The sequence below is a fragment of the Falco biarmicus genome, chromosome 7 (assembly GCF_023638135.1).
Source record: "Falco biarmicus isolate bFalBia1 chromosome 7, bFalBia1.pri, whole genome shotgun sequence".
Taxonomy (NCBI): domain Eukaryota; kingdom Metazoa; phylum Chordata; class Aves; order Falconiformes; family Falconidae; genus Falco; species Falco biarmicus.
This window is the reverse complement of record NC_079294.1, coordinates 12,042,534-12,067,969: the sequence shown is the minus strand read 5'-3', so window position 1 is coordinate 12,067,969 and position 25,436 is coordinate 12,042,534. Positions and strand designations below refer to the sequence as shown.

Here is a 25,436-nt window from a genome sequence, read left to right as displayed (position 1 = left end):
AGAAGTGCGCCCCCCCATGCAACTAAACCCTTTTCAACCATCGATGTGTATCAATTATAGCAGTAGTCCACAAACATAACAGTAATGATTTAATCCATGAACAGCAGGAATTTGTGCTACATTACTTCAAAGAGAGTATGTTAACTTATCATTATCTCCATATATACTTAAAATACCCACATACAACTCTGGAGACGTGAAAACAAAACCAAAAACCACCACCCCAAAACCCTACCTATGTTTAGACAGCCAGGTATTAATAAAGGAAGGCACTAATTTAGTGGGAGACTCCTACCAACTTCAGTAAAGCTAGGGTTCGGCTGAGAAGTTTAAGCCCTATTGTTTATAGCTCCCAAGATGACAACGGAGTTTTTAATCAAATACACATGAAGTTCTTAAATACAGGGGAGGAAAACACCCTTTTCTCATGAGCGTGCATCTGAGAAAATTAAAAGACAGCATGTTCAGAGACCAGTTGAGTTGTATAACTTGGGTATAATTCCTGATTTCAGTAGAAGTTGCATAAAAGATCTAACAGTACCCATTATTACTGGGCCATTAAAAAAATCACAATTCTTTGGTCAAGTATAATTTTTACCCTTTTGGAAAGTTCTGAGAAAAGCAAACAGCATTCAGAAACACATTAACTTCCCAAATAAAGTTTTACATCAAAGTTCTGCTTTAAAGCTTTTATTTTTTAAACAACCAAAAAAAAAAATCCTCCACTTAGGAAAGTTATCACCATCTTAAATATCAGAATACAAAACTGAAAAAAATCCCTATTAAAAAAAAAAAGACAGGACTTCAGCCAAGTATTCAGCTACTTATTGCTGTAGTTGTAACTCAAGTCCATTTAAACCCCTATGTTTTGGTCGTTTGTAGCAAGAACATGTTTGGAATGCTAGCAGCAATAGAAAACCCCTGTAAAACCTAACCATAGTTACACTGTTGAGTGAAAATTAGCAAAAACAATAACCATTGGAACCTACGAAAGCATCTTGTAAAAGTACAATTGAACTGGTAGCTAGAAAAACAGGGTCGATTTAAAGTGCTATCCCAAAGTCTTATGTGGGCCTACATCAGTAAAGAAAAGTCCATTCCCCTCCACAAGATGAAGCCCAGAACCACAACACTACTCCACAGATAAGGAATGCAGCCTTCACTCTGCCTCAATGCCTCACCTCCCCCACCCTCCTCCAAGAGGTGGAATACAGACAATTGAAATAATTGCCAATTCCAAATTTAGGTGATATGCACAAATATACTGTTGAACAAGGCTTGGACAGCAAACAGTACACCTGAGTTCAGTCATACAAACTAACTTTGTAAATAGCGTTAGACGAATATATCCAGGTCTCTAATATGAATCTAGATGTATTTTCTTACAAAACGCATTAATAGAAATGCCCAGGCAAATACATACCATACAATAGCAAAAGCTTTAAGCCCCATTTAATAAGATGACTTTCCGATTAAAAATAGAAGGCAATTAAGATTTACTCAAAATTACAATTAAGAAAAGCTTTCACAGTGCAATATTGAAACTGTCACAAAGTTAAGAAAATACTGATATCAAAGTACAATCACAATGTTAAAGTAGACAAAACTACTATACAAGGGCGTATCTTGTAAAATTAAAAGGAATGAACACAACATAGGGGACATCTCGCGTCCCTGCTCTACATATCTCATTTCCTAGTCTTCAGAGTCGTAATTGTGTCTTTCTGCCATCAGTAGAAGTCTTGTTAAAACTAAGAGGTTCATTCTTCTTTATAGACCAGATTTCAAAGCCTGATCACTTCTTGCAGACACGTTCTTCGTCACTGCACAATTTCAAAGTAGTGCAATATTGCCATGATGTGCTGAGGCATGAACACATAGCCTGTGTACAGTGCCATTCCAACAATGGAAACTAGCATGGAATCTGAATTACAGTTGAGGAAAAAGTGTTTGAAAGAGAAAGCGCATCAGACATCGCATGACTAGAGCATTAAAACTTTCCTGGTAACTATCTTGCAGCATTTTTAAATCAGGCAGGGTCAACCGTATTCAGCAGTTACAGCTACAGGAAGAATCAACTGAACTCTGAAAAACAGAACACAGCGGTAGGAGCGATTAGCTGAATTACAGAAGGATTCCTGCAACTACCTGTGTAACACCGGTTATCTACTGCCTCATCATGAGCACAAGAGAACTGGCCAAAGTATGAGAAGCATGCTGGGGGAACAGAAAACAGGCACTGGGAATATACAAGTTTTCAGATGCATCCTCCTACAACCGGACTTTTGTCAAGCTGTAGGGTTCTTGAAGCTTTACCTACAGAAATACTGGCACCAGATTACTAAAAGATCACACCTTTAAAAATTCAAAGTTTCAGAAATTCAAAAGCACCTGAAATTAATAATAGCCTGTTGATTTCATTCAACTACCTGCAGAGATTCAGTAAACCCAGGACAGCAACACTATAAAAAGCACTGGAGATAACAAGCATGATAACACTGGACAGCAGTACTCAAGTTTCCACTGGTGAAACCAAAGAAGGTGCACATGCTTTGCATCTTTGAGAAATCAAGTCACCACAGCACACATGTAACAAATGCTTTATGACAGACTTCCCCGTGGCAGAGCAGAGGTTATTAGTTGTGCTTATTAGAGCATACTAGCTGCCTGATGTATTTTTAGTCCCGGAAGATTACACAGTAAGTTACTAAAATGAAGGTCAACTCACAGATCCACGCTTCTGTATCAGCGCTCACTTCTGATTCTGGAGCACAAGCAGCAGCAAGACACACAGCAGAGCCACGCACCATTGGTTCCCGAGGCCACTGTGTCTGCGCTGCATCCGTGCAGCACCTGGCAGACCTGGCCCACCTATGGCAAACGCACCCAGTTCGAGGACAAAAGCCAGTTTTGCTGACCTGAGACTGCAAGTGATACTTGGGCCACTCTTAACATTTTTAAGTTAAGTGGCAACTACTTCATTGCAATATGAGCATTTTACAAAAGTAAACATGCACACACACTTTCATTTACTTGAATACTCTTGAACAAGTGAAAAAGCTGCATGGTTAACACGGAAGCAAAAAAAACCAAACTCATGATTAACAGAATTGCAGGAAAAGCAAAGATGAAGTTTCTCAGCAATGCAACTATGGCATAAAGAGGAAGGTATGTTAGCAAGGAACACAACATCATGAACCTATGCAGCCCTACCTAAACAACTGTGCACAGTAGGTCTATAAATACTAGAAAAGATAAACAGTAAGTTACCTCCACCTCTACTGACTTTATACAGGGAAAAAAAATAATAATCTGATTGCACAGCTGTAACTTGGGCAGTCACTTTTCTGCAACAAATTTGAGTTCCTTTGCAAAAACGAGGAGTATCAGTAAAACCTCCTCACTACCACTTACACCCTTCTCTTTGTTAATGTTTTGGTTAATTTCTCTCTTTGCCTCTCAACGTTAATTGGAGATGGCTCAGGGCCATTCATATGAGACATCGTTTTAAGTCAAGATCAAAACAGCCACACTTAAAAGAAAAATACTTGCAATGCAGCAACACCTGGGAGAACATAACCCTGTATGGAAGGGCTCGGGAAAGAAGCAAACCTTAAATCGTCTTTATACAGATGCCTTCACATAAGCATCCATCAAATTCTTCCACTCAAAAAGAGCCAAGCAAACTTACCAGAGATTTAAATACTCATTTAATAAAAATCATGTAAAAAGTATCGTGCAAAAGTAAGCTTGCAAGGTTTTGCAGCATGCATGTTTACTTTCCACTAGGTAAAAAATACAGAAGAATTCATTAAAGACACCCGTGCTGCACAGAGAGCTTTAGATTTCGGTGCAAAAGCCAGGAGAAAGAACTACCGTAACTCTAGAGAAGAAAAATTAAAGAAGTAAGTTCGAGATGCAAACTTCTGCCCGCGGAGAGCCGCGCCCGGCGGCCCAGCACCGCGCGGGGGTTACCGAGCCCGGGCGGCGCGTTCGGGAGCCAACGTGAGGAGCCCGAGCCCCTGCCCGACCGGGGCCGGGGCCGGGGCCGAGCGGGGGCTCCGCTTCCCGGCCCGCCGCGGGCACCGGCCGCGCTCGGCGCCTCAGGCCAGCCGCCCCGGCCCTGCCCTCCTCCCGCCACCCCTCGGCCCTCACCCCGGCGGCCAGCCACCCTCCTCAGCGCGGCCACGGCCCAGCCGCTTCCCCGGCACCGGGCCGCTCGCTCGGCGCCGCACCCGTCCGGCGGCCTCGGCGCAGCCCCGGAGCCGCCGCCAGCGCCAGGCCCGGTGCGGCAGGGGGAGCGCAGCCCCCGGCCCCCCGCACACCCACCCCCCACAGACACGGCCGCCCCGCCGCGCCCCGCGGGCGGAAGGATACTGAAGACGGTGCGCTCCCAGGGCTCCAGCATGTAGAGCGCGGTGACCAGCAGGTACTGGTAGTACAGCCACGACATCTGCTTCCAAGCCGAGCCCAGCGCCATGGCCTGCGCCGGGCCCAGGCCGAGCGGAGACGGGGGGCGGCGGCAGCCCGGAGCCCGCCCTCACCGCCGCCGGGCCCCGCCCCGCGCCGGGCGGCCGCGGTCCCCCGGAATGGAGGCGCTGAGGCCTGGCCGCCGCCACCCCGAGCCGCACGGCGGGGACACGCACCCGCGGTACCGCCGCCACAGCCCAGCGGGGCCGGTCGTGCCCGCGGCTGGGCGCGAACCCGTGGCGCGCTGGCGGCCCCGGTCACGGCTGGGGGCCGCGGCGGCGTCTGGACGGGCGTGGCGGGGGAGCCGCGGGCGCGGGGGACGGGCCTGGGCGCCGCGCGGCGGGGCCCTCGGTGCCTCCAGCCGGCGCTGGGCGGGCCCGGCTGTGTGGGACCGTAACAGCAGACAGCTCCTGGCGAGATTAATGGCACAGAACAGGAAAAATAATGAGGCAACATGTCAACTGTTTAGTGTAAGCGTTGCTAGCTTCCCGCTTCCCTGAGGCGCTTGGGGCCGGGCTGCAGATTGGCCTGAGATAAGGAGAAATTCCCAGAGACTGGCCTGGGCCTGCGGGGCTGGAAAGGCCGCTGGGCCGGCAGCGTAGGCCGGCACCCCGGCAGGCCCTGGCTGGGGACCGGCTGGGCGCGACCGAGCGGAGCATGAGGTGCAACCGCCGGGCACCGGGGCCAGGCACAGCGCCAAGCGCACACACCACGGGTTGGGAACCGGCACTGACCCGCCTTGCTCGGTAAATCCATTCGCAGTTGTGCTCCTGAGCAGTGTGATTCTGCGCTTGCAGCCACCCCACCCCTGCCTTCTCCCGTGCTGTACAGTGAAACACAAGGAAACGCAGGCACAGGAGGATGCGCATCCAAGTTAGTTACACCGCTGCAAAATACAGTGACGGTAGCAGGAGATAACTGTGAGAAATAAAACCTGCTTAGAGGCAGAGACAACTTAGGACTGTACTAAAATCTGAAAAGGGATTTAATTCAAACAAGACATTTAGACACAATCTATGCGGATTTATTTTAGCACAAGAGGAGGAAATGAGAGCATTTACGCTATTAATACCCTCACCCAACTGGATACAGGAACAGTTGTCCCTATCCAAGACTACTGTTGCTTGTTGCATTCACTGCCGAAGGAGTCTTGTGTTGGTTTCTGCTTGAAAAAGCAGTGGTAATCATGAAAGCCGCCTTTCTATGTCAGCACGTACAAAGTTCAAGGACAAGAGGGGCAATCAGCGCAACGAAAGCATTACTCCCATTTAAAGCTGCAAGAACATTATCAATATGGGACAAACGAGGCCCAGCCCTGGCTGCTCCTATGCTTCCCAACAAGAAGCTCTGCAATTCATGTGATAAGGCAAGCAAGAAGCAGCAGCAAGAAAGTTCATGGGACAGTAATGTCTAGAGGCATGCCAGCTTCAAAATCTCCCACCACATCTGCCCTAACCCACCAGGTGGTGCCATAACCAGGCCCCTTACACCTTTTCAGTATGGTGCACATTCATGAGACAGGTTTTTTGGCTAATCAGCCCCTTAAGAAAATTGACAACATTCCTCTGTATAGTTTCCCCTCTTTGGCCAGCTCCATTCTAGCCCTGCTTAGGGACTGCCACCACCAGTTGTTCCTTCTGTACCACACGCATTGACACCTGAGTCCTTGAACTACAATCCTGCACACTCCTGTTTCCAGTAGCTCGATGCAAAGACCCTGGCCACATTGAGGCCAGCATGCCCTACAGCACAGACAGTATCCTCTATCACGTCTGCTCCTCCACGCTTCTATTTAGAAACAGTTCTTTGTATGTTAAAAATTTTCCATATACACCTCTGGACTCGTAGCACAGTTACCCAGCTCTAGATGATCCCATAGCTATCGGTATGCAAGTTAGACATTCCACTAATCAGTCTGACTGTATCTAAGTAGAAAAATCTTACCTCAGGCAGATCCCAAGCCTTAAAACAAGTATGGCTCAATTTTGATTGCAGGCTGCACGTGCAGAGGCAGATATACCATACTAGCCAACCAAGTGCTCAGCAGTTGCCTCAACAGTTCTCTACTTTCTCCAGCAGAGGTTAAGTTGCTGCTGACTTGAAAATAGTAAGTCCATGTTTTCCTTGTGTAACCCTGACAGAAGAACCAACATATTTTTTTCTTCCCAATCTCATGTAACACTGCATAAAATGAGTGTGTGTGAGTTAGTAATATACAGCGCCAGGGACTACAAAAGGTAAACCAAAGAGTCATAAGATTTTATTATGATATGAAGCACAGAAGTAGTATGTTCTCCAGATTCCTACTTCCTAAATTTAAATATTTTTGACAATTCCTCAAAGCACATACAACGAATTATTCCTAGCACTGCTAAAATAAAAAGCGTAAAGATGAGATTTTTTTCAGATACACCCTTGTTCAAAGTGAAGTGCTAAAAAAATAACAGGCTATAAAAAGGAGATGTTACTTGCTAATAAAAAACAAGAGTTCACCTCTTGGGAGCACACCTGGAGGAAAAGAGGGAAAATCTATTGTTAACATTGCAGTGGTTTCATAGAATAAGCAAGAAGTCCAACTACCAAGTAGCAGAAACTCTTTATGCTTCTATGAAGAAGCTGTAAACGAACTAAAAAAGCATACAAACCAGCTTCATGGTCATAGATCTGACCACAGATTTCTTCTTAAAATGTGTCATCATCATAAGGAAAAAGGACAATAGAAAAGTCCAATATTTGCTTCATGTACATATTCACATTTAAAACTCTTAACTGTACTACTAAGCATTAATATATAGATTTAAACAATCCATGCCAGAAAACTTGATATAAGCTAATCTTTCACTTTGTATGAAGTTTCCATTTTTGAGATCTTAACAGGCCCAAACCCCAAATATGATTCCTTCATCATACCCACCTGTGTGCAAATCTACCAAGAATACCAGTCTAAAGAAGCCCAACATCCTGTGAGTTGTTTACCACGTGCCACAGAAATGACCAGTGCAGCTATGTAGAACCAGTTACTATACAGTATTTATTCTAAGCAGTTCTAATACACGTTGAGATAATGGATAGCATATATACAGGGAATGAGCAGAATACACAGATAATACATTATATTTACAAAATTTTAAATCCTCAGTGATGCAACCACCTGATGGTGTGAAAAGAGTATTGTTTTCAAATGCACTGTACTCTGTTCAAACTTTTCAAAATACCAATCATTAAAAACTTCTCTGATGAAAACGTACACTAAAAGACTGTATTTGAAAAAGACTAACATGCCTGCATTTCTGACACTTCAGTCTTAAAACAGTGCATGATTTTTTTCTCCTGCCTTTACACATCAGCAGTGGCTGGCTAGAACATTGAAGAAGTGAAAAACTTCATCTTTGTCCATTACTGCCACCTCAGTTGAACATTCAGTACATAATACTGGATGATACACTTCCTCCTCTTCTTGATTAGCTTGTATAGAGGTAGTTTCTTTGCTGTGCTTCATTTTCTTACTTCTTTTCTTTATCTTCTTTCTGTATTTCAGAATTTCCTCTTTGTTAACAATGCAGTTCATCACAAACATTGCTCTATACTGTGTTTTGTAAGATTCATGTCTGTGGAGAAGACGAGAAAATGGAAGTCATGCAATTGGTAAAACACTGCTGCTAAAAAATCCATTACTGTCACTGGAAATGGAATTAAAGATAGGAAGTACCATGCTAGAGGGCTGAAAGCCAAATATAAAGTTTTATAAATAGAAGTCACAACTACAAAAATCCTAATTAAAAAAAAATTAGAATTGTAGCCATGTGTATTGTTTTTAAGGCATTTTTTAAAAAAACACTGGTTCTCGCTGAAATAAACACCCTGGAGTACAATGGTATTGATACAGAATTAAGCATTGCTACATATAGCTGATGATAGACAAAAGATCATGAAGTTTTGAGTGCAAATGACTCACTACGGCATTGATATCCTAAAATGTCTTGCAAGGTTGAAACTCCTTATTTATAAATAACAAGCACTGACACATCACACTTGAAAAAGCACGTCAATAATAAAATATAAAATGTATTTTCAGCTGTCATCAGTGTAACAAATGTGTAGCTGGAGTATGTAGCAAAATTCAGAGCTGCTGTTCAATTCAATTCAACACAATGTCCCTCGGGCAGCAGTTTCACAGCAGCCAAACCCAACGTAACAGGTGGCTGCAGAAGTCCCATCTCAAGTTCTGCTGGCTTTATTGCTTGCATAATGCTGTGCTGAGCTATTTCAGTTTATTAAACCCACAAAAGACCAATCTGAGAATAAAAATGGATGCTCTTCTGTCAGCTTAGCAAACTGAAATACTTCCCTATTGAACAGGGTCAGGGAGTACCAAAGCCAGCAAAGGGAAGAGAGTGAGAAACACCACCAATACTTTGATGATTTCAGGCTGCTGTGGAATTTCATCCTCAATCACCAATAATACTCAATGAACAAGAGGTAGTTTACCCCTCATTTCACAAAATTTCTTTCTCCTTTACACCCAGTTCAAGAGCCCTCTCCTTAGTACAGGCTAGCAGTACTAACTAGGTTTGCAGTACACTTAGATACTGGGTAGCTGCAAAACACACTAGATTTTCACCTAAATGATTTCCAGGCACTTTCAAATGTAACTATACTCAAACCCACACTGCTAATACTGAAACCAAGTAAGAATATGCTACATTGATTTTGCTTTATCCTCGCCTAAACAAGGCACTTTTGCACAAAAATAACCTGGATTAATTTTAATGCCTCTAAACACCAAGCCAACATATTTAAGTAAAAAATAAATCACCCTGAACTGCCTGTTTAGTATCCGTGAGTTTGTGTTTTTTTTAAAAAATAGTTTACGTTCTCCACTATGCTACAGTTCTACTCTGTTCTTCCTCATGGCTACGTTGTAGGTTAAACTGATCATCACTCTTACAAACCAGCATTCACCCATAAATCTGATTCACATATACCTGCCTTCTCTTTATTAGTACCACCTTGCAAGACAGTCGGTAAAATCAATTGATCAAGGATTACACTAACAATACTACTGACTGAAAAAAAAAGACATTATAAAGAGACCCCTTACTGTTCACTAATTACCTCTGGCAATCCAGGCATAATGTTGTCATGCAAGCAGGGCAATTCAAAACAGCATCACTATTTGGAACAGCTGAAGGTTTTGTCCGCTGCTGTTGAGGCACTCTTCTCTGATTACGATACCTACCAATTCAAGAAAAGAGGAAGGAGAGTCAGAAAGTGAAATTACATGCCCTTGCTGTTGGGCATATCAATTCAACCATCAAACCTTTTTTATACTAAAATACACTGGTTAATATTTGGCTCCTTCCTAACACCTTTTTCAGTAACTCAAAGCACATAAATAAATAAAATGGGGGCAAAAAACCACATACTAGTATCTATTATCTTATTTTGTACAGAGAATTTTCACTTGGTCAGACAAATAGATCTGGCATGAGAATTTGTGCCTAATAACCCTCTCCTCTGATGAAGCAGGTATCTCAAGTGCTATCTCTGCAGGCAACGTACATTAGTATTATCCCTTTCAACAGATGTACATGGAGAATATTACCTCTGCTGCAACAACCATTTTTCTAATTCACCATTCAAAAACTCCTCATTAAAGCAGCTTTGCTGTTCCTATTTTATCTGAACATTTTGTGGCTTGCTAAATTCAAAGCTTCCAAAAACTAGAAATATAGTATTTAGCAGGAACAGACATTAATTTAGCAATCAAAGTATGTCACAACTTTCTCAGCCACAGCACGGTTATTTAGATGGTATCTACAGTCAAAACTGGCTTACAGAACTAGGAATTTGATTTTTAAAACTGCAAGTTTTAGACTTGTGTAATTTTGAAGACTTAACTTCCATAACACACCCATAAAAATTTTACAGACTTTGAAGCTTCATATGCTGTAAATCCTAAATAAAAAATATTTTCACTGCATGGACTTGACAGCATAGGCTTTTCCTCTATATTCACCATTTTCATTTAAATTTCTCAGTTTATGTTAAGCATCCTACACTTCAAATGCTTACGGTCTCTTACCCCCTCCTCTGTGAGTCTACCCACTCTTGGTCTCTGCTGTCTTCTTCTGGGTCATATAGCAGTTCATCATTTGAGAGAATCTGACGTTGCTGCTGTTTTCTTTTTTTCCGGATGTCCTGTGTAACTGGCAAGATTTGTGCAAGCACATGTTACATCCATCAGACATGTGATGACACTCTACTTAAATAATAAAAAATACCAGTTTTTCAGTCTTCCTTGTCCATACTCTCAATAAATCAAAACTGAAACATAAAGGCCTAGCTCATCTCTCCTCCAAATGTACCACCCCAAAGCATTAACACACCTTACATACATTGGGATACACCATAAAGTTGAGGGGACTACACTCTGATTATATAGGCTGGTAGCCCCCCCCCCAAAAGGCCGCCGTCAGGAACAGCCCCTTGACCCCCCCCAGAGGATCTGACAGGGTATGAGAGAGTGCTACTGGAAAGATGTCCTCTTCTCTCCTCTCCTCAGACATGTACCTGTTTTGTCTTCATCCTCTGAATCAGAATCAAAGTAGATGTCATCATAATATTTTGTAGTGGTGGCAGGTCCAGTCTGCCCAGTACTTGAAGAAGTGCCTACGTGTGAAATTCGAGAGAGCAGTGGTAATAACAGCCCACCAAAAGGACAGTGATTGTACAGCCCAGAAGAAACCTTCATTTTCAAGTCACTCTATCCAAAAGTGCTCTACTTTACCTGGGTATGTATAGTAACAGCTCTCCCAATTTATTCCAACGTCCTGATCACCCACACTTCTTCTGTTATTTCATTTACAGGTGCTCTCTCAGAGTAAAGCTGCTCCCTCCCGCTCTGTGATGAGCCTCAGGTATAGTTTAAAGGAAAGTTTCTCCCAGGGTAAACTCCCTTTAGGCACAGAGGACACCACATCAAATATACCTGCCTCAACCTTACATAATTCATACAATCTCAGACACTCCACAAATCTTCAGTCACATGACAGAAACACAGGTGTGGCACACTGTTTCATGAAATCTGACTACAATAACATTCACCGAAAAATTCCCCCAAAATTTCAGGGCTGCAGAAGTTCAAAAAAGATCTAGACGAATTGCCAAGCACGTGTCACAGCCCTTCTGCACCAAAAATCCTATTCTGTGCTGGGTGGGTGCGGTGGTTTAAGTATCACTACATCTTAATTGCACAACCGAAACCTAAAGATCAGATTTGCCCACTAACACAGATGAAACTAATAAACCCGCTGAACGCAGAGTTAAGTCCCTACTACATTGATTCTCCAGGAAATTAAGGACACTTCGCTAGGTGTTTTGTAATAGCTAAAAAGAACATATGCTCTACAAATACCAAAGCAATCCATAAACTCCAGAACATGCATCTTTAATACTTTTAGTACTTGGTGTAACAATTATAAGCAGGTATGGAAGAGATTAATACTTTTCGTAACTTTTTTCCCCCAGCTGATTTGGGATTTCAATCTACCATATGTGATTCCTTTCTTCAAAGGCTCCAAATCTTGATAGCCACCTGGAGCCAGCAGTCAAAGTCTCACAGACCACAACCTGCTCAAAAGACTTCTAAATACAGGTGAAAGAACCACGTAAAGAGGTACTGGGAACAAAAGGGGACTGATCTAACAGGTGCATTCACTGAAGCGGCAGCTAGTGACCATTTCTGCAGATATGATCAGCCATTTGAAGATATTTCGGCGGGCTTCAGACAGCACTCAACTGTCACCACCACCCCGACAATACCCAGTCATGAGAGTAATACATCAACTTCACACCTTAACTGGACCCCACTTAACTCGCAATTTCACCTCCAAGCAGATGTTAAGCGCGATTTACCCATTTCTGGTGATTTCCATTTGACTTCCATAGTCCTCATGGTGGTGTTCAGTTCGGCTTCCATCTCCTTCTGGAACTCATCGTCACTGGAAGACTCGCTCTCCCCGGTCAGGCACTCCCGTATCAGCTTCCGCTTCTGGTCCGGAGTGCCGTGTAAGAGCACGTCGACCTCATCTTCTGAGCTACAAATATTTATTAAGCGTTACACGCCTAATTTTTACAACCAGCTTAAAACATGGATGGAGTCACTTGGAAAACGTACATCTGAATTGTGTGGGTACACGAGGCAGCACTTGCTCATGTATTTACGGGAAACGTATTTATTAAAACGTTTTATTAGCTTGTTGATGTTAAAACGCTGGTTTTAATGTGAAGGGGGTGCAGCCGGCCGGCTGCGGCCTGCCAGGGCGCCTCTGCAGCGCTGCCAGCGCGGCTCCGTGCGGAGCAGGGCCCACTTACACACGGCCGAAAGCAGGGCTACGAGCGGCAACGCGCCGGTTCCAAGGCAGCAAATGGCCGCGGCTGCCGGCGGCGACTCTCCCGCAACCCTCGGCGGCACCGCGCGGCCCAGCCCGGGGCTCTGTGGAGGCACTGCGGCCTCGCCGCCCGCAGGGCCCCGGTCAGAGGAGGGCGGGGAGCGGCGGCCCGCTGCCGCCAGGGCGCAGCCCCCCTCCCCCGGCAGCGCCAGGGCCGCCCCGGGCCCGCCGGCACCTGCTGAGCGCTCGCTCCTCGTCGCTGGGCTCCTCCACCACGTACGGGTCGTCCTCCTCCCGCAGGCGGCTCATGGCGGCCGCTCGCCGCTGCCAGCCCCGCTTCCGGCACAGCGCCCCGCCCCGCCGGGGGAGGGGCCCGCCACTGCCAGCCCCGCTTCCGGCACAGCGCCCCGCCCCACAGGGGGAGGGGCACGGCGCCCGGCCCCGCCCCCCCGGATGGCCCCGCCCCCCCGGATGGCCCCGCCCCCCGCTCTGCCCCAGCGCCGGGGGGGTCCCGCTGCTGCCGCCGGACCCCGTTTTCCATCGCGCTGCGCGGCTGCGGAGGCGGGCGCTAAGAGACACACCCGATACCAACAGGCTTGGAAAAAATTTAATGAGCCAGTAACACTGAACAGCGAGGACTAATCTAAAAACTGTTCCCACGGCCTACTTAAAATATTTACAATTTTGTTCACTGTATATACATTGTAATCTTTGTCCCTTATAGTCTATTTATAGATGAGTTCCTTAGGAATTATACCTGTTATATTTGGAAAACTATCAGCACAGCATTATCGTAGCAGCCACTGATGGAAAACATTTTATGCGCTGGGAGAGTTGCTTACAGCCACCAGGCACTGGTGCTCCAAGCCTGCGGCTGGTCAGCTCAGAAACTTCTCTGCCTCTGAAATGTTCTGATGCACAAGGCACCAGGGGAAGGACACCACGCTGTGCAATTCACCCTACTTGAGGGGAAAAAAATAATAAAAAAAAAAAAAGCAAAACCCAAAGCACACACCTCTGTGCGGCAGTATGGGGAGTCTGTTAATCAGAGGCGTTGACTTACGTGGATCTGCACCTCCAAACATCCCATTCACCCAAAATCCTACTGCTCCGCAGGAGGGCCACAAACCCATATGAAGCAGCAATCCCACTGTGAAGAGCAATTTGTCAAGTAAAACCTAATTTTATGACATCTTGAAATTACACAACAGGACAGCACCTCTTGGAAAAGTTTCAAGGTTCAAGTAAGAGAGACAAAGCAATACAACAAATAAAACTGGATCCAGAGCTCTAAGTTTTAAGTCTAGTTAGCCGAATGAGATCCTTCTCGGGCATTCCTTTACTGGGGACACCTTAACTTTTTTTCCGAAGCAAAGCTTCTTAACGGTATCCACATGGGGCAGTATTGCATTTCATTGGTATTTTATGCACCTTCTGAACTCCCTTCCGCTACTTTTATTTCCCCTTTCTGGAAAAAGAAACCAAAAAAGTTCTCTGAAAAGCATTTCTGCCAAGGAAATTGCAGAGTCAGCCACCAAGCTCAAAACAATTTAAGTACACTGGGTAGGAAAGTAACAGACAAACAGATAAACCTGAGAATGCAAGTGAAAAATTACTGGGTGCGAAGTGTCAGACCAATCCAATACTTACTCAATGGTTTTACAGGGTGACTAGAGAAAAAGCTAATTAATCTGATTTACTAGAAAATATTAAGCTTACAGATGATACAATGTCTGCATAATTTTAGAAAAATCATCAATTTCATGGTTTATTTTACAATAATTGGATTAGTCTACAAGTTAAGGCAAACATACTAATGCATTTGCTTTTCTTTTTAAATCATAGTTATAAAGGTTACACAAAGTTCTCCAAAATTTCTAAGAAATGTTCACAATTGAAAAAAAGATTAAGTTTCTTGATATCAGTACATGGAAAAAAACCTAAAGACAGTGTATACAATGCCATTATAGTAACAATATTCAAATATCTAATGGTAATATTTAGGCCATTTGAACAATGTGCTTCAAATGGTGAACTTCAGAAATTACTTACAAAGGTAAATAAGGTTGGTAGCCGTATCATAGTATTCATAACATGAACATAATTATATTGGCTATTTTCACAAAACCAGAGCATTTGGTTTCTGAACAATGAAAGCATATAATGATTAAATAAACAGGAATATGTATGTATAACAAGTATGCTGTTGCTTCATATAGTCTGGAGCTACTTTCAGAAGGTTTTTTTAATTCTTTTGAAAGAAGGAGCTTGCTTATGTGCACTTTGTCAAATGTTTTCTCCAGTGAATTGTAAATGCCTACGTGAAGTCATGAAAACAAAATCCAGAGGAGGGCAGCCCTTGTTAGTGGGAGGATGGAGTGTAGCTTATGTGTCACCATTTAACACCGCCAGGCAGCTCTGCAGCAGCTGTAAGTTACCCTGTAAAAATAAAGAAAAATATGACCACATTTACCTACTTTCTTTCACACTTGTGATAAAAAGATGTTCTTTTTAAATATCAGTGGCACCACTAAAGGAGAACAGGCAGGTACTAAGCTTATGTAGAAATATTTGTGTAAGTAACTTTTATCTCAAAGAGTTGTTGGCATGTAGGAGCATTGTGTCATGGAACTAAATGGAGCCAACCTGAGATTCAAAAATAAGCATTTAGTACCCTTTCCACATTTCTTCCTGAGGATCTAGCCTGGCCATAAAAACTATTCACTGCAGAGCACCCTTTTAGCAATGAAGTTCAAAGTTACAAAGTTTTCCTTTTTTAATACAGTATTGGCATTATTGGAATATTACTCCCAAAGCAGAAGTATTCATATATTATACAGAATACTGAATTCATCAAGAAGTGTTAACCAATTGACAGCACTCGGGATCTCCTTGCTAGAGCAGCCATCTAAGCTCCTAGCTCTGTTCAAGGACCGGCCTTGTCTGAAAGGCAACAGACTGATTTACATGCTTAGCCAGGCACTTAGCCATTAGAGCTGGAACTACAGAAGTGATTATCAGATCATTAACTAAGCCTTATCTCTAAAGGCCAAGTTCTGCCATTCTTTTCAAACACCTGTACGTCAGTTTTTAATCTTATTTAAAGCAATCTAACTACCATAAAAACATACAGGCTGACTTTCAGATTTCTGAATGAATTTACAGAACTGACACTTTAAAAAGACAACCTTGTGAATTAAGCAAATGTGATTGACAAGTAAGACAGGATTTCCCTGGGGGGGGGGAACCAACAACAAAAAAAAACCCCAACAAACAAAACCAACCAAAAACCCCAAAAGCAACCTGATATTCACATTATTTTGTGCACTCCTTTATGCTTAGATAACTTTAAACTATTGGCTACTCACTATGAAAGAGCTGTACTAGATTTGTTCCCAAATCTGAAATTTCGGTGTAAGAAACAACGTTAGAGGTTGTCAACAGTGTTAAAAGTACTTCCTATCAGGTTCAGACAAAATGCAAGAACAAAGCAGTCCAAATGCCCAGTTACAAACATGGGAGAAACTGCTTCCTTCTAAAAAAAAATTTTGGATCAAAAAAGAAACATGTAAAGAAAACTTCAAACAGACAAAAGTATGTAATTAAACTGTATCAGTAGCTGTGATCTGCATGTCCATGACAAATAGTCTACACAAGTACTAAAGAATCTGTAATTCTTACTTTTTCAGTTGAAAGCATTCTAAGTGACCTGTGGTATACAGGCATAAAGACACTCAGCCCTCAGCCCACAAAGGTAAGAAATTGTAATTCTATCCCTCATATAAGGTTCTTATAATCCAGATTAAACCATTAACTGAATTAAAGGCTTCAAAGCAGAAGATTCCCAGTTGTGCCTACTGAATCCTTTTCAGGCTTATCCAGGAGACAATGACTTCAGTTATGGCTTCAACTGCTTTTTTTGCCCTTTTATGCCTATACTGGCAGAGGAGAGTCAGAAGCTATTTAGATGGCTTGTAATTCTGTGATATGAAGAAGTTCAGTATATGTGAGATGCATAGACTTGGTGGCCCATCTTTGTAGTGTACAGAATTCATAAATTTAAGGTCTTCGTTACTGAACAGCTGATTACTGGCTGTAATGAACAAAAAGGAATGCTTCAGTCTTCAATCTTCAAATGCAGTACTTCAGTCTGAAGTACACTTGTTGCAGGTAACATGCATGCAGTCCACAAAGTGTGACAGTAATCTTCTGGTCATCTCCTTGCAGCCCATCAGCAGCGTGAAGCATACTTGCAATTCACAGGCCACTATGTGGTACCAAAGATGTCCTTTACACACCAGACTCTGCCAGTCTACTGAAATTTTCTAAATAGGCATATCATGCATTTTCATTAAATCTAATTTACAAAGTTCATAAGAACAACCTTATTTAAGTTATAATAAATGAAGGACCACAAAGGCTGCGAGCCGTTACTCTTTTTGGCTGCAACATCTGACATTTGATTGAGATCAGCATAGCTCGAGAAAATCCTATAAATTCAGATTCAGAAAGTGTTTCTTGCCAGCTCAGACTCCTAAGCTCTGGAAATTACAGTTCTTGGCAGAACCACGGTGACAGAAACATCCTTTCCAGGAAAGAAAGAATTACTGACAAAGCATTTAACCAAATCCCTTAGTGCTGGATTTTGCTTACTCCCTTCTTCTGTCAGTTCCAAACAGACATCTGTTGCTAGTAATGCAACAAATTCTTTTTCCACAAAAACCCAGAGGGGCAAGAACGTACATATTACTACTTGTGGAAAGAGATGTTTAGATTTTGGTTTTTTTTTGAGGAAGTGGCTGTCTTAGTTACAATTCATATGTCAAAATACTCTGAAAGTATAGCCAAGGTTATAAATACTTTAAGTATATGATTATAACCTTAGCAGTTTCACTAACTATAAAACCTCCCTTCTTGAACATGAAGTCCAACACAGGAACACCTCAAAATCCACTGTTTAAAATACTGAATAGGTTTAAATGCAGCCTCTGCACTAAATGCCCACACACTTATCAGGTCTTACGTTAGCTACAGCTGCATGAAGTCATGAAGAAACACAAAGCGAGCAACAGAGAAGCTAAACACTACCTAGCGGGATAATCAGACAGAACGGCCATAGAAAAAGAAACATCAGTCTGTTTAGTATAGGTCAGAGACCACGCAGAATCTAAAGTTGCAGTTTGGCAGCTATTTTAAGTAAATCTAGGGTACACACTACTGATGAAGTGGCAGCTCTCTTTTATTCCCACACCCTCCCAGCCAAAACTGTGTGCTTTGACACAAGGGATGCTGTGAAAACAAGACTGAAAGTAAAGCTCAGAAAAACCCAGAGCAATTTTTAGCTCCACCTTACTACGCAGCTGAACATTTAATAATGCCAACACAAGGGAAAGGGAGAGTCATGCATCATCATCCTTACTGGCAGTAGTGTATACTTGCATCAACTTAAAGCAATCTCAACCCACAGTCTAATTTTTAGCTTTTTCAAAAGACTTGAACTGCAACCAGGAAAGGATAAGAGAATATTAGCAGATTAAAACAAGTATTTGTAAAGAAGTAGTACCTGAGCAGAGAGAGTGTATTTAGTATTTGTATATACAGTGTCCTTGATCTACTAAAAGCTTGACTTCCCTATCTTGATTCCTTATTCAGTCTTCTAGAGCCACACGGCCAGATACAGCTCAGGAAATTGAAGCTATGCCTCAGAACAGTCTCTCAATCCACTGGGCATTCCGAGTTCTTCAATGCAGCGATCTCTGTGTTTTGGGATTTGTGTTTTTCATTCCGCACAGAGCAAATAACTTTTAACAGTAAGAAATTCAGCAGCCTTCCCTGTGGCTGAATTCCTCCCAAAGACAGCCTCTCAGGTGAGTGCAGCACCCACTGCTGCATCAGATTTCACCCCTGTGGTTTCTGTGCCAGGCCACTCCACATCCAGGAGACACACAGCTAGTCTGATTCACAGACAGATCCACCTGCATGCCATCTAGTCTGGAGGCACTTGTGCCAGCAAAACCCACACAACAGAAGGCTTGTAGCAAGTCTTGCAGCAGTGTTATCTGTTGCCCTCAGCCAGCATTTTTGCTGGAAAGAGCACTTAGACCTGAGTAACACAACCTGTTAGGAAGTCTGGGAGTGCTGTGCACCACATGCCATTGACAAGCCAAGCAATTTCCAGCTGGGGGCTGCTAAAACGTCATCTGCCTCCAGTAGCTGCGAAAGCATGAAGACAGGGACTGACACAGCAGCAGGCTAAGCACTTTGTCCAGAACCTTAAAGCAGGGGGGTTTTGATCTGACTTCATTAATTTATTGCCTGCCTACATGAAAAAGTAGCTTGCTTTTTGCTTCTGCCAACCCTCTTGGCTCTACTGCAAGAGGGATTGGGTGTCTACAAACATCCCAGTTTAGCCCAGCCAAAAGCAGGGCTACTTGGCCTTCCTGAAATGGGTGCATTGCTCATGATTTGCATTGCAACAACTATAAAAACATCCCCTCCGGGACAAGCATAAACCTTCATGTTCCTCCCTAACGTTGCTCTTCACACATCAGGGCACAATTCTCTCTCAAAAAAAATCCCATGTCTTTTCATATCTTCCTTTGACAGAACTACCTCAGAAAGTTTCCACCAAACCATTTCATCCTTCAATACTCTCTACAGACTAATGAAAACCTATCCATAAGACTATCCTCAAATACACTGCTTATAGCATTAACAAGAAAATTTCCCATCATATAAAATTGAAAAACATGATCTATTGCACTTGTAGGAATTGTAGAAATAAAAGCACAGTAACCAAACTGATCCATCTGTGGTGGCTTGTTTTGATAAATATGAAACACAGGCTTTGAAAAAACAGAACTTTCAAACCTAGTGAGAAACAAAATACCCTTTCATTCAGCAAGTCACAACATTTATTAAAATTTCAAGAACTGTCACCCTCAGTCAAAATGACCTTTTATGTTGTAAAGCTTTAAATATTCCAAACTGTCTAGTGAATCTTACAGTGTTCCATGATAAAATTAGGTGAAAAGGGTCAGGAAAAAAATAGTTCATCTTCAAAAACAGGACTACAGTTCAAAGTTTCTATTACTTGTTAGTGAATTTACTAAGACAAGGTAAGTCACAAACTGAAACAGACCATCTGAAGAACTGTCTTAAACACGGGCTGTGGTGACAAAGAAGAGTGGCTACAAAAATTCAAGCTCTTCCAGGTAAACTGAGGACACCAAAAAATACCTATCAAGTAAGTTGAAAGCTACAGAAATTAAGCATTTTCCCCATCTTCCAGAGTTATTAGCTGTCAAAATTCACGAGAATACATAACTTCGATTTGCACAGAGAGTTAATACAATTGACTCTTTAAGGATACTTTAGAAGATAAAGACTTTTTTTTTTAAGCATTCCACTCCAGGGCATGTGGGGACTTCAGCAAGGGTCACTTACAAGAGATGATGAAGAGTCAGTGACTGAAGCAGGACAGAAGTGCTGTGGATTCGTTCCCTTATTGAAGCATGATATGGCAAATCAATAAAACCTGTTGCATGTTTGACTGTTAGGACAGGAAAACCTGTAACCAGTACATTCATGACCAAACATGGGCATTTCTGGGAGACGCAGGGCTGGATATAGACAGCTGTTACACACAGAGAAGTAGGAAGGCTGAATAGTGCCAATGTATTACGAGAAGTTTTAAGACTTTGGGGGAAATACAGCTGAATTTCTGATATAGCACATTAAAGTAAGCACTGTACATCTGAAAAGGAGTATTCCAGACTTTATTGATTACTTTACCAGCTAAATGTCCAAACAAACTGAACTTATACCTTCAAAGATTAAAAAAAAAAAAAAAAAAAAAAAGAAAAAAGGTCCTCAAACCAGCCCTTTTTACGGTGCAATAGTTTTCCAAACAGTGGGTTTGGCAGAATGAAGAATGACACCATCAACACAACTGAAATGAGTGTAAAGTAGCAACAAGTTAACTGAGCAACACTATACAACTCTTAACTAGTCTTTTCAACAGATCTATTCCGTGTAAATTCAAAGCTTAGTAGTTAACACACTTTCAGATTTGTGATGAGAATGAGAAATACTAGAGTTGACTTCTAAAAGAAAACTACCTCCTACTACAGGGCTGTTAGTAAAAGACTGTTGTCTATGAAATCAGAGGAGGTAGTTTGATTTAACCAAAACCATTCATCTCATGGATTAAAGGAATCAAATGCATTGTGAAATTTAAGGACAGTACAGTCCCTTTAAAAGTTTTTTTCCTGCAAAAAATTATTTTACTGAAAAGACTCTGTGACATTCTTCTTTTGTTAGCACTTCACACTTTAAAGGTAAAAAGGTTCAAAAACCTTACTCAGAGTAACACTGCTTTGACTTCAGACAGGCCTGTGTGATCTCATGCTTAATAGTTAGCCTATCCTATACATCAAGTGACCCCAACATCTGCATGACAGGAGAAACTACTTCCTATCTCACACTAAAATGGCAAGATGTGCAGCTATGAATACCAAATAGCTAGATAAACACAAAACTGAAGCCAAAATAGTCTTCAAGATTTTTCCAAAGGCACCTCAAGCACACTAGTCCCTTAGAGATACTTCACTTGTACTTTCCCCCCCTCTACTATTCAAAGTTCTCCTGAATGTGAAACGTGTATCACACAACAAATGCAGCCATTCTAGTTATGCAAGCATATAATATTTAAAATCAGTTTAAATACAGACCAAAAAGCAACACAATTACCTTAGCATGCTTTAATTCCAGTTCTGCTAGTTCCACCAGATTTTTTCTGAATGCTGCAACTCTTCTTGTCTTAAAGTCTATCAGTTCTGTAGAAAATAAAAATGGATTCATTAACAGTATTATTGCTAGTGCCCTCAACTGTTAACAGTTTCCTTCAGGATGGAAGAGCTAAAGGGTGAAAGAAGGCAACAGGAAAAAAACTCAAGTATAATCTCAGCACATTCCAGGCTCAAAGATAATGCTACACCACTGGATGAAAACAAACCACCATTGCATCTGTGGAAGCAAAGCTCTTTTGAAAGAAAAGACTGTAATGTGGATGCTCTTAAACATTTAATTCTCTTATTCTATGTGCACTGCTCATTCTAGGCTGATATGTGAAAGTCTTTAGGGAAGATGCCAAGTTAAAACTAGAATGAAGAACAGAGAAAACAAGTACGCATTATGCATATACCTTTATGACTAAATAGGATCATTCATTTTCCACTGTCTCATTAATAGGAATCATTAGCCAGATTTACAGAGTCAAAAAACTCTTAAATGATAAAAACAGAAGAGCACTCTGTTTAAACCTTGAACAAATCTGCTCCAAATGAGTCAGATTCCTACTAATTCACAACAATTTTAGTGTAATAAAAAAGAAAAAAATGAGAGTAAGGTTCCAGGAAAAAGGCAACATGTAAATAACGTTCTATTTCTGTAGTACTATTGTAACTCTGCAACTTCAGTGAAATCTCATTTCATGATCTCTCCCTTTTCTAATGTAGCGTCATCTCTGTGACAGACTGCTGCCTTCGCAGAAGAATGCATAAAACCAGAAGGAGAAATTTCAACAATACTTTAAAAGATTAGGTTTGCCTTTACTGATAGCAATTATAATTTTGTATCCTATCTTATGCATATAAAAGAAAGTGGTTAACAAGTAATTTGCATTTCGACTTTGTTCTGCCTAATGGAGCTACGAGAAGCCAAAGGAAAATATCACTGGAACTTTCCAAAATAAGTAAATGCTGCTTAAAAGATAATAGTTCTGCTTAGGAAATGGAACAAAAAATCTGTTTTCGTTAAAAATATCCTAAAATCTGTTAATTTTCAAGCAGTAACGTAGGATCAAAGACAACCCAAATACCTTGTTTTGCAGATTCAGAAATTTTCTCAAATTTCTGACAGCATATTTGCTGAGTAGTTTCAGCTTGCAGCACATCTTTATTTTTTGCTCTTGCTTTATCCAATGCCTTATTAGCATTTTCATAATCCACTAGTGACCTAGATCTTCTATAAAGGAGATCCTATAAAAAAAAGCATAAAAGGATGTATAGAGTTTACGAGGATCTATCCAAGGATTTTAGTATATACAAAGTAATAAAAAAAATAAGAAATATCAGATTCATTTTAGTCTTTCCTGCTGTATTTGAGTTCTTACTAAACTATTTGAATTCACTTTTATTTCATCCTGCAAGTCACAGGAATGTCCACACTGGATCAGACTCGCAATATAATATTGTTTAGGCTGCATCATGTCTGACAGAGACTAGCAACAGATGGCTTAAATGATATTCCAAAAAGCCTACACAAAGAGGCAATCACGGGAAATTTCACAGCTTCTTAGATTAGAAACAAACTATGTTTATATTATGTATTTGAAATACACACAGGGCCCAAAAACCAGCAGTAGCATTTTTTGTGCAACAGTTATTGCTGTCATCTTCTAACTACAGACATTTTCTGTCAAACACTTCCTCATTCTGTCATGTCACTTTATCATCTTACATCAAACAACACTAAGAATGGAATTTTCTGTAGGTATAGAATAACGAATTTGGCCCATGTGTGTTTGTATCAGCACTTGGAAGTCATCTGGAGTATCCAATTTTAATTTTTTTAAAAAAGGTAGAATTGTTTGCAGCCTACAAGCAGCAAACACATTGCAAACACATGAACAATTCACCAACAGCTCTTCCACTGTTTCTAATCATACTTCACAATTTGGCCTGATAAGTGGATCACACAGTTCCAGTCAGTCCCACAGTCAGCAACTGCATTGTTACTCCTTACATACAACAGAGATGTATATATACATACACAGTATAATACAGTTGAGGGAGAAACTGCAGGCTAAAGGTGGCAGCATTTTAACCTATCTACTGTGTATTTCTCGATATGATCCTTTATCTCTCTCTCTCTTTTAAAAAAGAAACATTATTTCCCTGAACAAAACCCCATAGATTCACCTTAGCAGCTTGAGATTCCCTTAAGTAATATTTCAGAAGATCAGAAAGTTTAAGATCCTCATCAGCAGATACCCGGGCCTCTATTTTCTGGTAAAACAGTAAGTAAAAGCATCAGTTTAAAAAAATCTAGACTTTAGGTATTCGTTTGTATGATGCAAATACAACATAAAATATACAACAGTACATGACAGATTCTTTTTCAAAAACTAAGATCATTTGTGACAGAATACTTAAAGATGGATCATAAGAAACAGTATTAGAATTTTGTATTAAAATGTAAGCAATAACCTACTGTGCGAGCAGTAATTGAGAACTAGCTTCTACATTAAACAGCACTTTCTTCCCAATTTCAATTATATGTATCGCATATTAGAAAAACTGCAGAGAAACAAACTTATCTAGTATAAAGAGTTGCACAAGAAGTTGTGTTGGTTTTGAGATCAAAGGAAAACACATTTTTAAGGCACCTTCGCAGGACAGTTATGCAACTGCATCTATTAAATGGTCCAAAAGATCAATAAAGTTACTTGCTTGTATTTGAAACAGACATGTATACGAATTTAGAAAGAGTCTGCAAGTGCATTTTTTAAATCTTAATTTTTAATAAAATTTCTAAAAGGCAAAATTTTAGGTCAAAGCAAGAAGTTCCAATAACTTAATTTTCTTTAAAGTATATATTTATGCAGATACAACTGCCTGCATTTATGAAATGCACACGTTTTTAATTCAAAACTCTTCCTGATATGTGTGGCATGCATCTTCTGCTCTATCAAGCCAAACAAATAAGGCAGAAGAGACAAAATATCTGAAAATCTGGCTAGGCACATCAGCAGTAGTATTTCTGAGCCAATTAATTGCAGAAACAGATCTTGGCTCCAGAAAAAAAGCTTCATGACTGACATTTTTTGGATTGAGGATTACATTTCTTCATTTCTTTTTTCCGTAACAAATTCTGTGATACCCAGTAACAAGTATGGAAGGCCTCCAAGCATTTTAGAGGAACAGCAACTTTACTAGTGTATTGCACAGAAGACAGGAAGACTGCCTAGAAATGTTTAGTAGACTGAAAGCTCCTAAAGATCTATCATTTTACAAATCAGATGACTGAAATCTCATGCTTTTTCATTGCCTACCATACACTGCTCAGATGCTTCATAGAGCAGCATCCACAAAACATCCACATATTAATGTCTAGTTGACACAAGATGTCCTGCCACTTCCGGGATGTACACAAAAAACTTATCTAAAAAGTTTTCATAGTACATACCCTTGTTTTGTCAAATAACTCTGACACCTTCAGAAAAAACCTGCACAAAGGAAACAGCTTATATTAAAACATTAATTTGAACAGTCTCGTTACTTTCTAGAACTCAAAATATAATCTATGACTGGCAATAAAGACTGTAAAGCCACTGCTTAGACTTGTGATTCACACAACTCAGACAACATAATAGTTTCAAATTGTAGCACTTCAAACATCAGGGAATTGTACAACTTCCGAAAAGGCAAGGGACAAAGCAAGCATAATGGATGGATGTTTTTTACTAAAGAATAACGGCACAGCTCCTCAGGGATTCTTTATGCTTCTGTG

At 41.3% G+C, this 25,436-nt stretch overlaps 3 protein-coding genes across 4 annotated transcripts in view; all 3 read right to left on the bottom strand.

Annotated features, from left to right (window-relative positions):
* Positions 1-66: 66 nt before the first annotated feature.
* Positions 67-4,686, bottom strand: SPTSSA (serine palmitoyltransferase small subunit A). Its single transcript, XM_056346241.1, has 2 exons — positions 4,378-4,686; positions 67-1,924 (listed from the first exon to the last, which is right to left on the bottom strand). The coding sequence occupies exons 1-2, from the start codon at positions 4,478-4,480 to the stop codon at positions 1,821-1,823; spliced, it is 207 nt and encodes a 68-aa protein (XP_056202216.1). The 5' UTR covers positions 4,481-4,686; the 3' UTR covers positions 67-1,820.
* A 2,792-nt stretch (positions 4,687-7,478) lies between these two features.
* EAPP (E2F associated phosphoprotein) lies at positions 7,479-13,247 on the bottom strand. Its single transcript, XM_056346240.1, has 6 exons — positions 13,099-13,247; positions 12,388-12,569; positions 11,044-11,142; positions 10,556-10,679; positions 9,586-9,705; positions 7,479-8,078 (listed from the first exon to the last, which is right to left on the bottom strand). Exons 1-6 carry the CDS (start codon positions 13,170-13,172, stop codon positions 7,814-7,816), a joined length of 864 nt encoding a protein of 287 aa, XP_056202215.1. The 5' UTR covers positions 13,173-13,247; the 3' UTR covers positions 7,479-7,813.
* Positions 13,248-13,456: 209 nt separating this feature from the next.
* SNX6 (sorting nexin 6) overlaps positions 13,457-25,436 on the bottom strand; it is a 29,408-nt gene continuing 17,428 nt past the window's right edge. For both annotated transcript variants that reach the window (XM_056346661.1, XM_056346660.1), the window contains exons 10-14: positions 25,113-25,152; positions 23,846-23,932; positions 22,744-22,903; positions 21,615-21,700; positions 13,457-15,302 (exon numbers count right to left, since the gene is read on the bottom strand). In XM_056346661.1, coding sequence (XP_056202636.1) covers positions 15,249-15,302; positions 21,615-21,700; positions 22,744-22,903; positions 23,846-23,932; positions 25,113-25,152 — 427 coding nt within the window. In that variant the 3' untranslated portion in view covers positions 13,457-15,248. The remainder of the gene's footprint in view (positions 15,303-21,614; positions 21,701-22,743; positions 22,904-23,845; positions 23,933-25,112; positions 25,153-25,436) is intronic.

Excerpts from the sequence above, each read along its gene's own strand:
- SPTSSA (XM_056346241.1), bottom strand. The coding sequence starts at position 4,480 with ATGGCGCTGGGCTCGGCTTGGAAGCAGATGTCGTGGCTGTACTACCAG. Across the intron at positions 1,925-4,377 it reads CTGGGAGCGCACCGTCTTCA|ATTCCATGCTAGTTTCCATT; the intron begins GTATCCTTCCGC and ends ACTGTAATTCAG.
- EAPP (XM_056346240.1), bottom strand. The coding sequence starts at position 13,172 with ATGAGCCGCCTGCGGGAGGAGGACGACCCGTACGTGGTGGAGGAGCCC. Across the intron at positions 11,143-12,387 it reads ATGGAAATCACCAGAAATGG|GCACTTCTTCAAGTACTGGG; the intron begins GTAAATCGCGCT and ends TTTCACACGTAG. Across the intron at positions 10,680-11,043 it reads AGAGGATGAAGACAAAACAG|TTACACAGGACATCCGGAAA; the intron begins GTACATGTCTGA and ends AAATCTTGCCAG.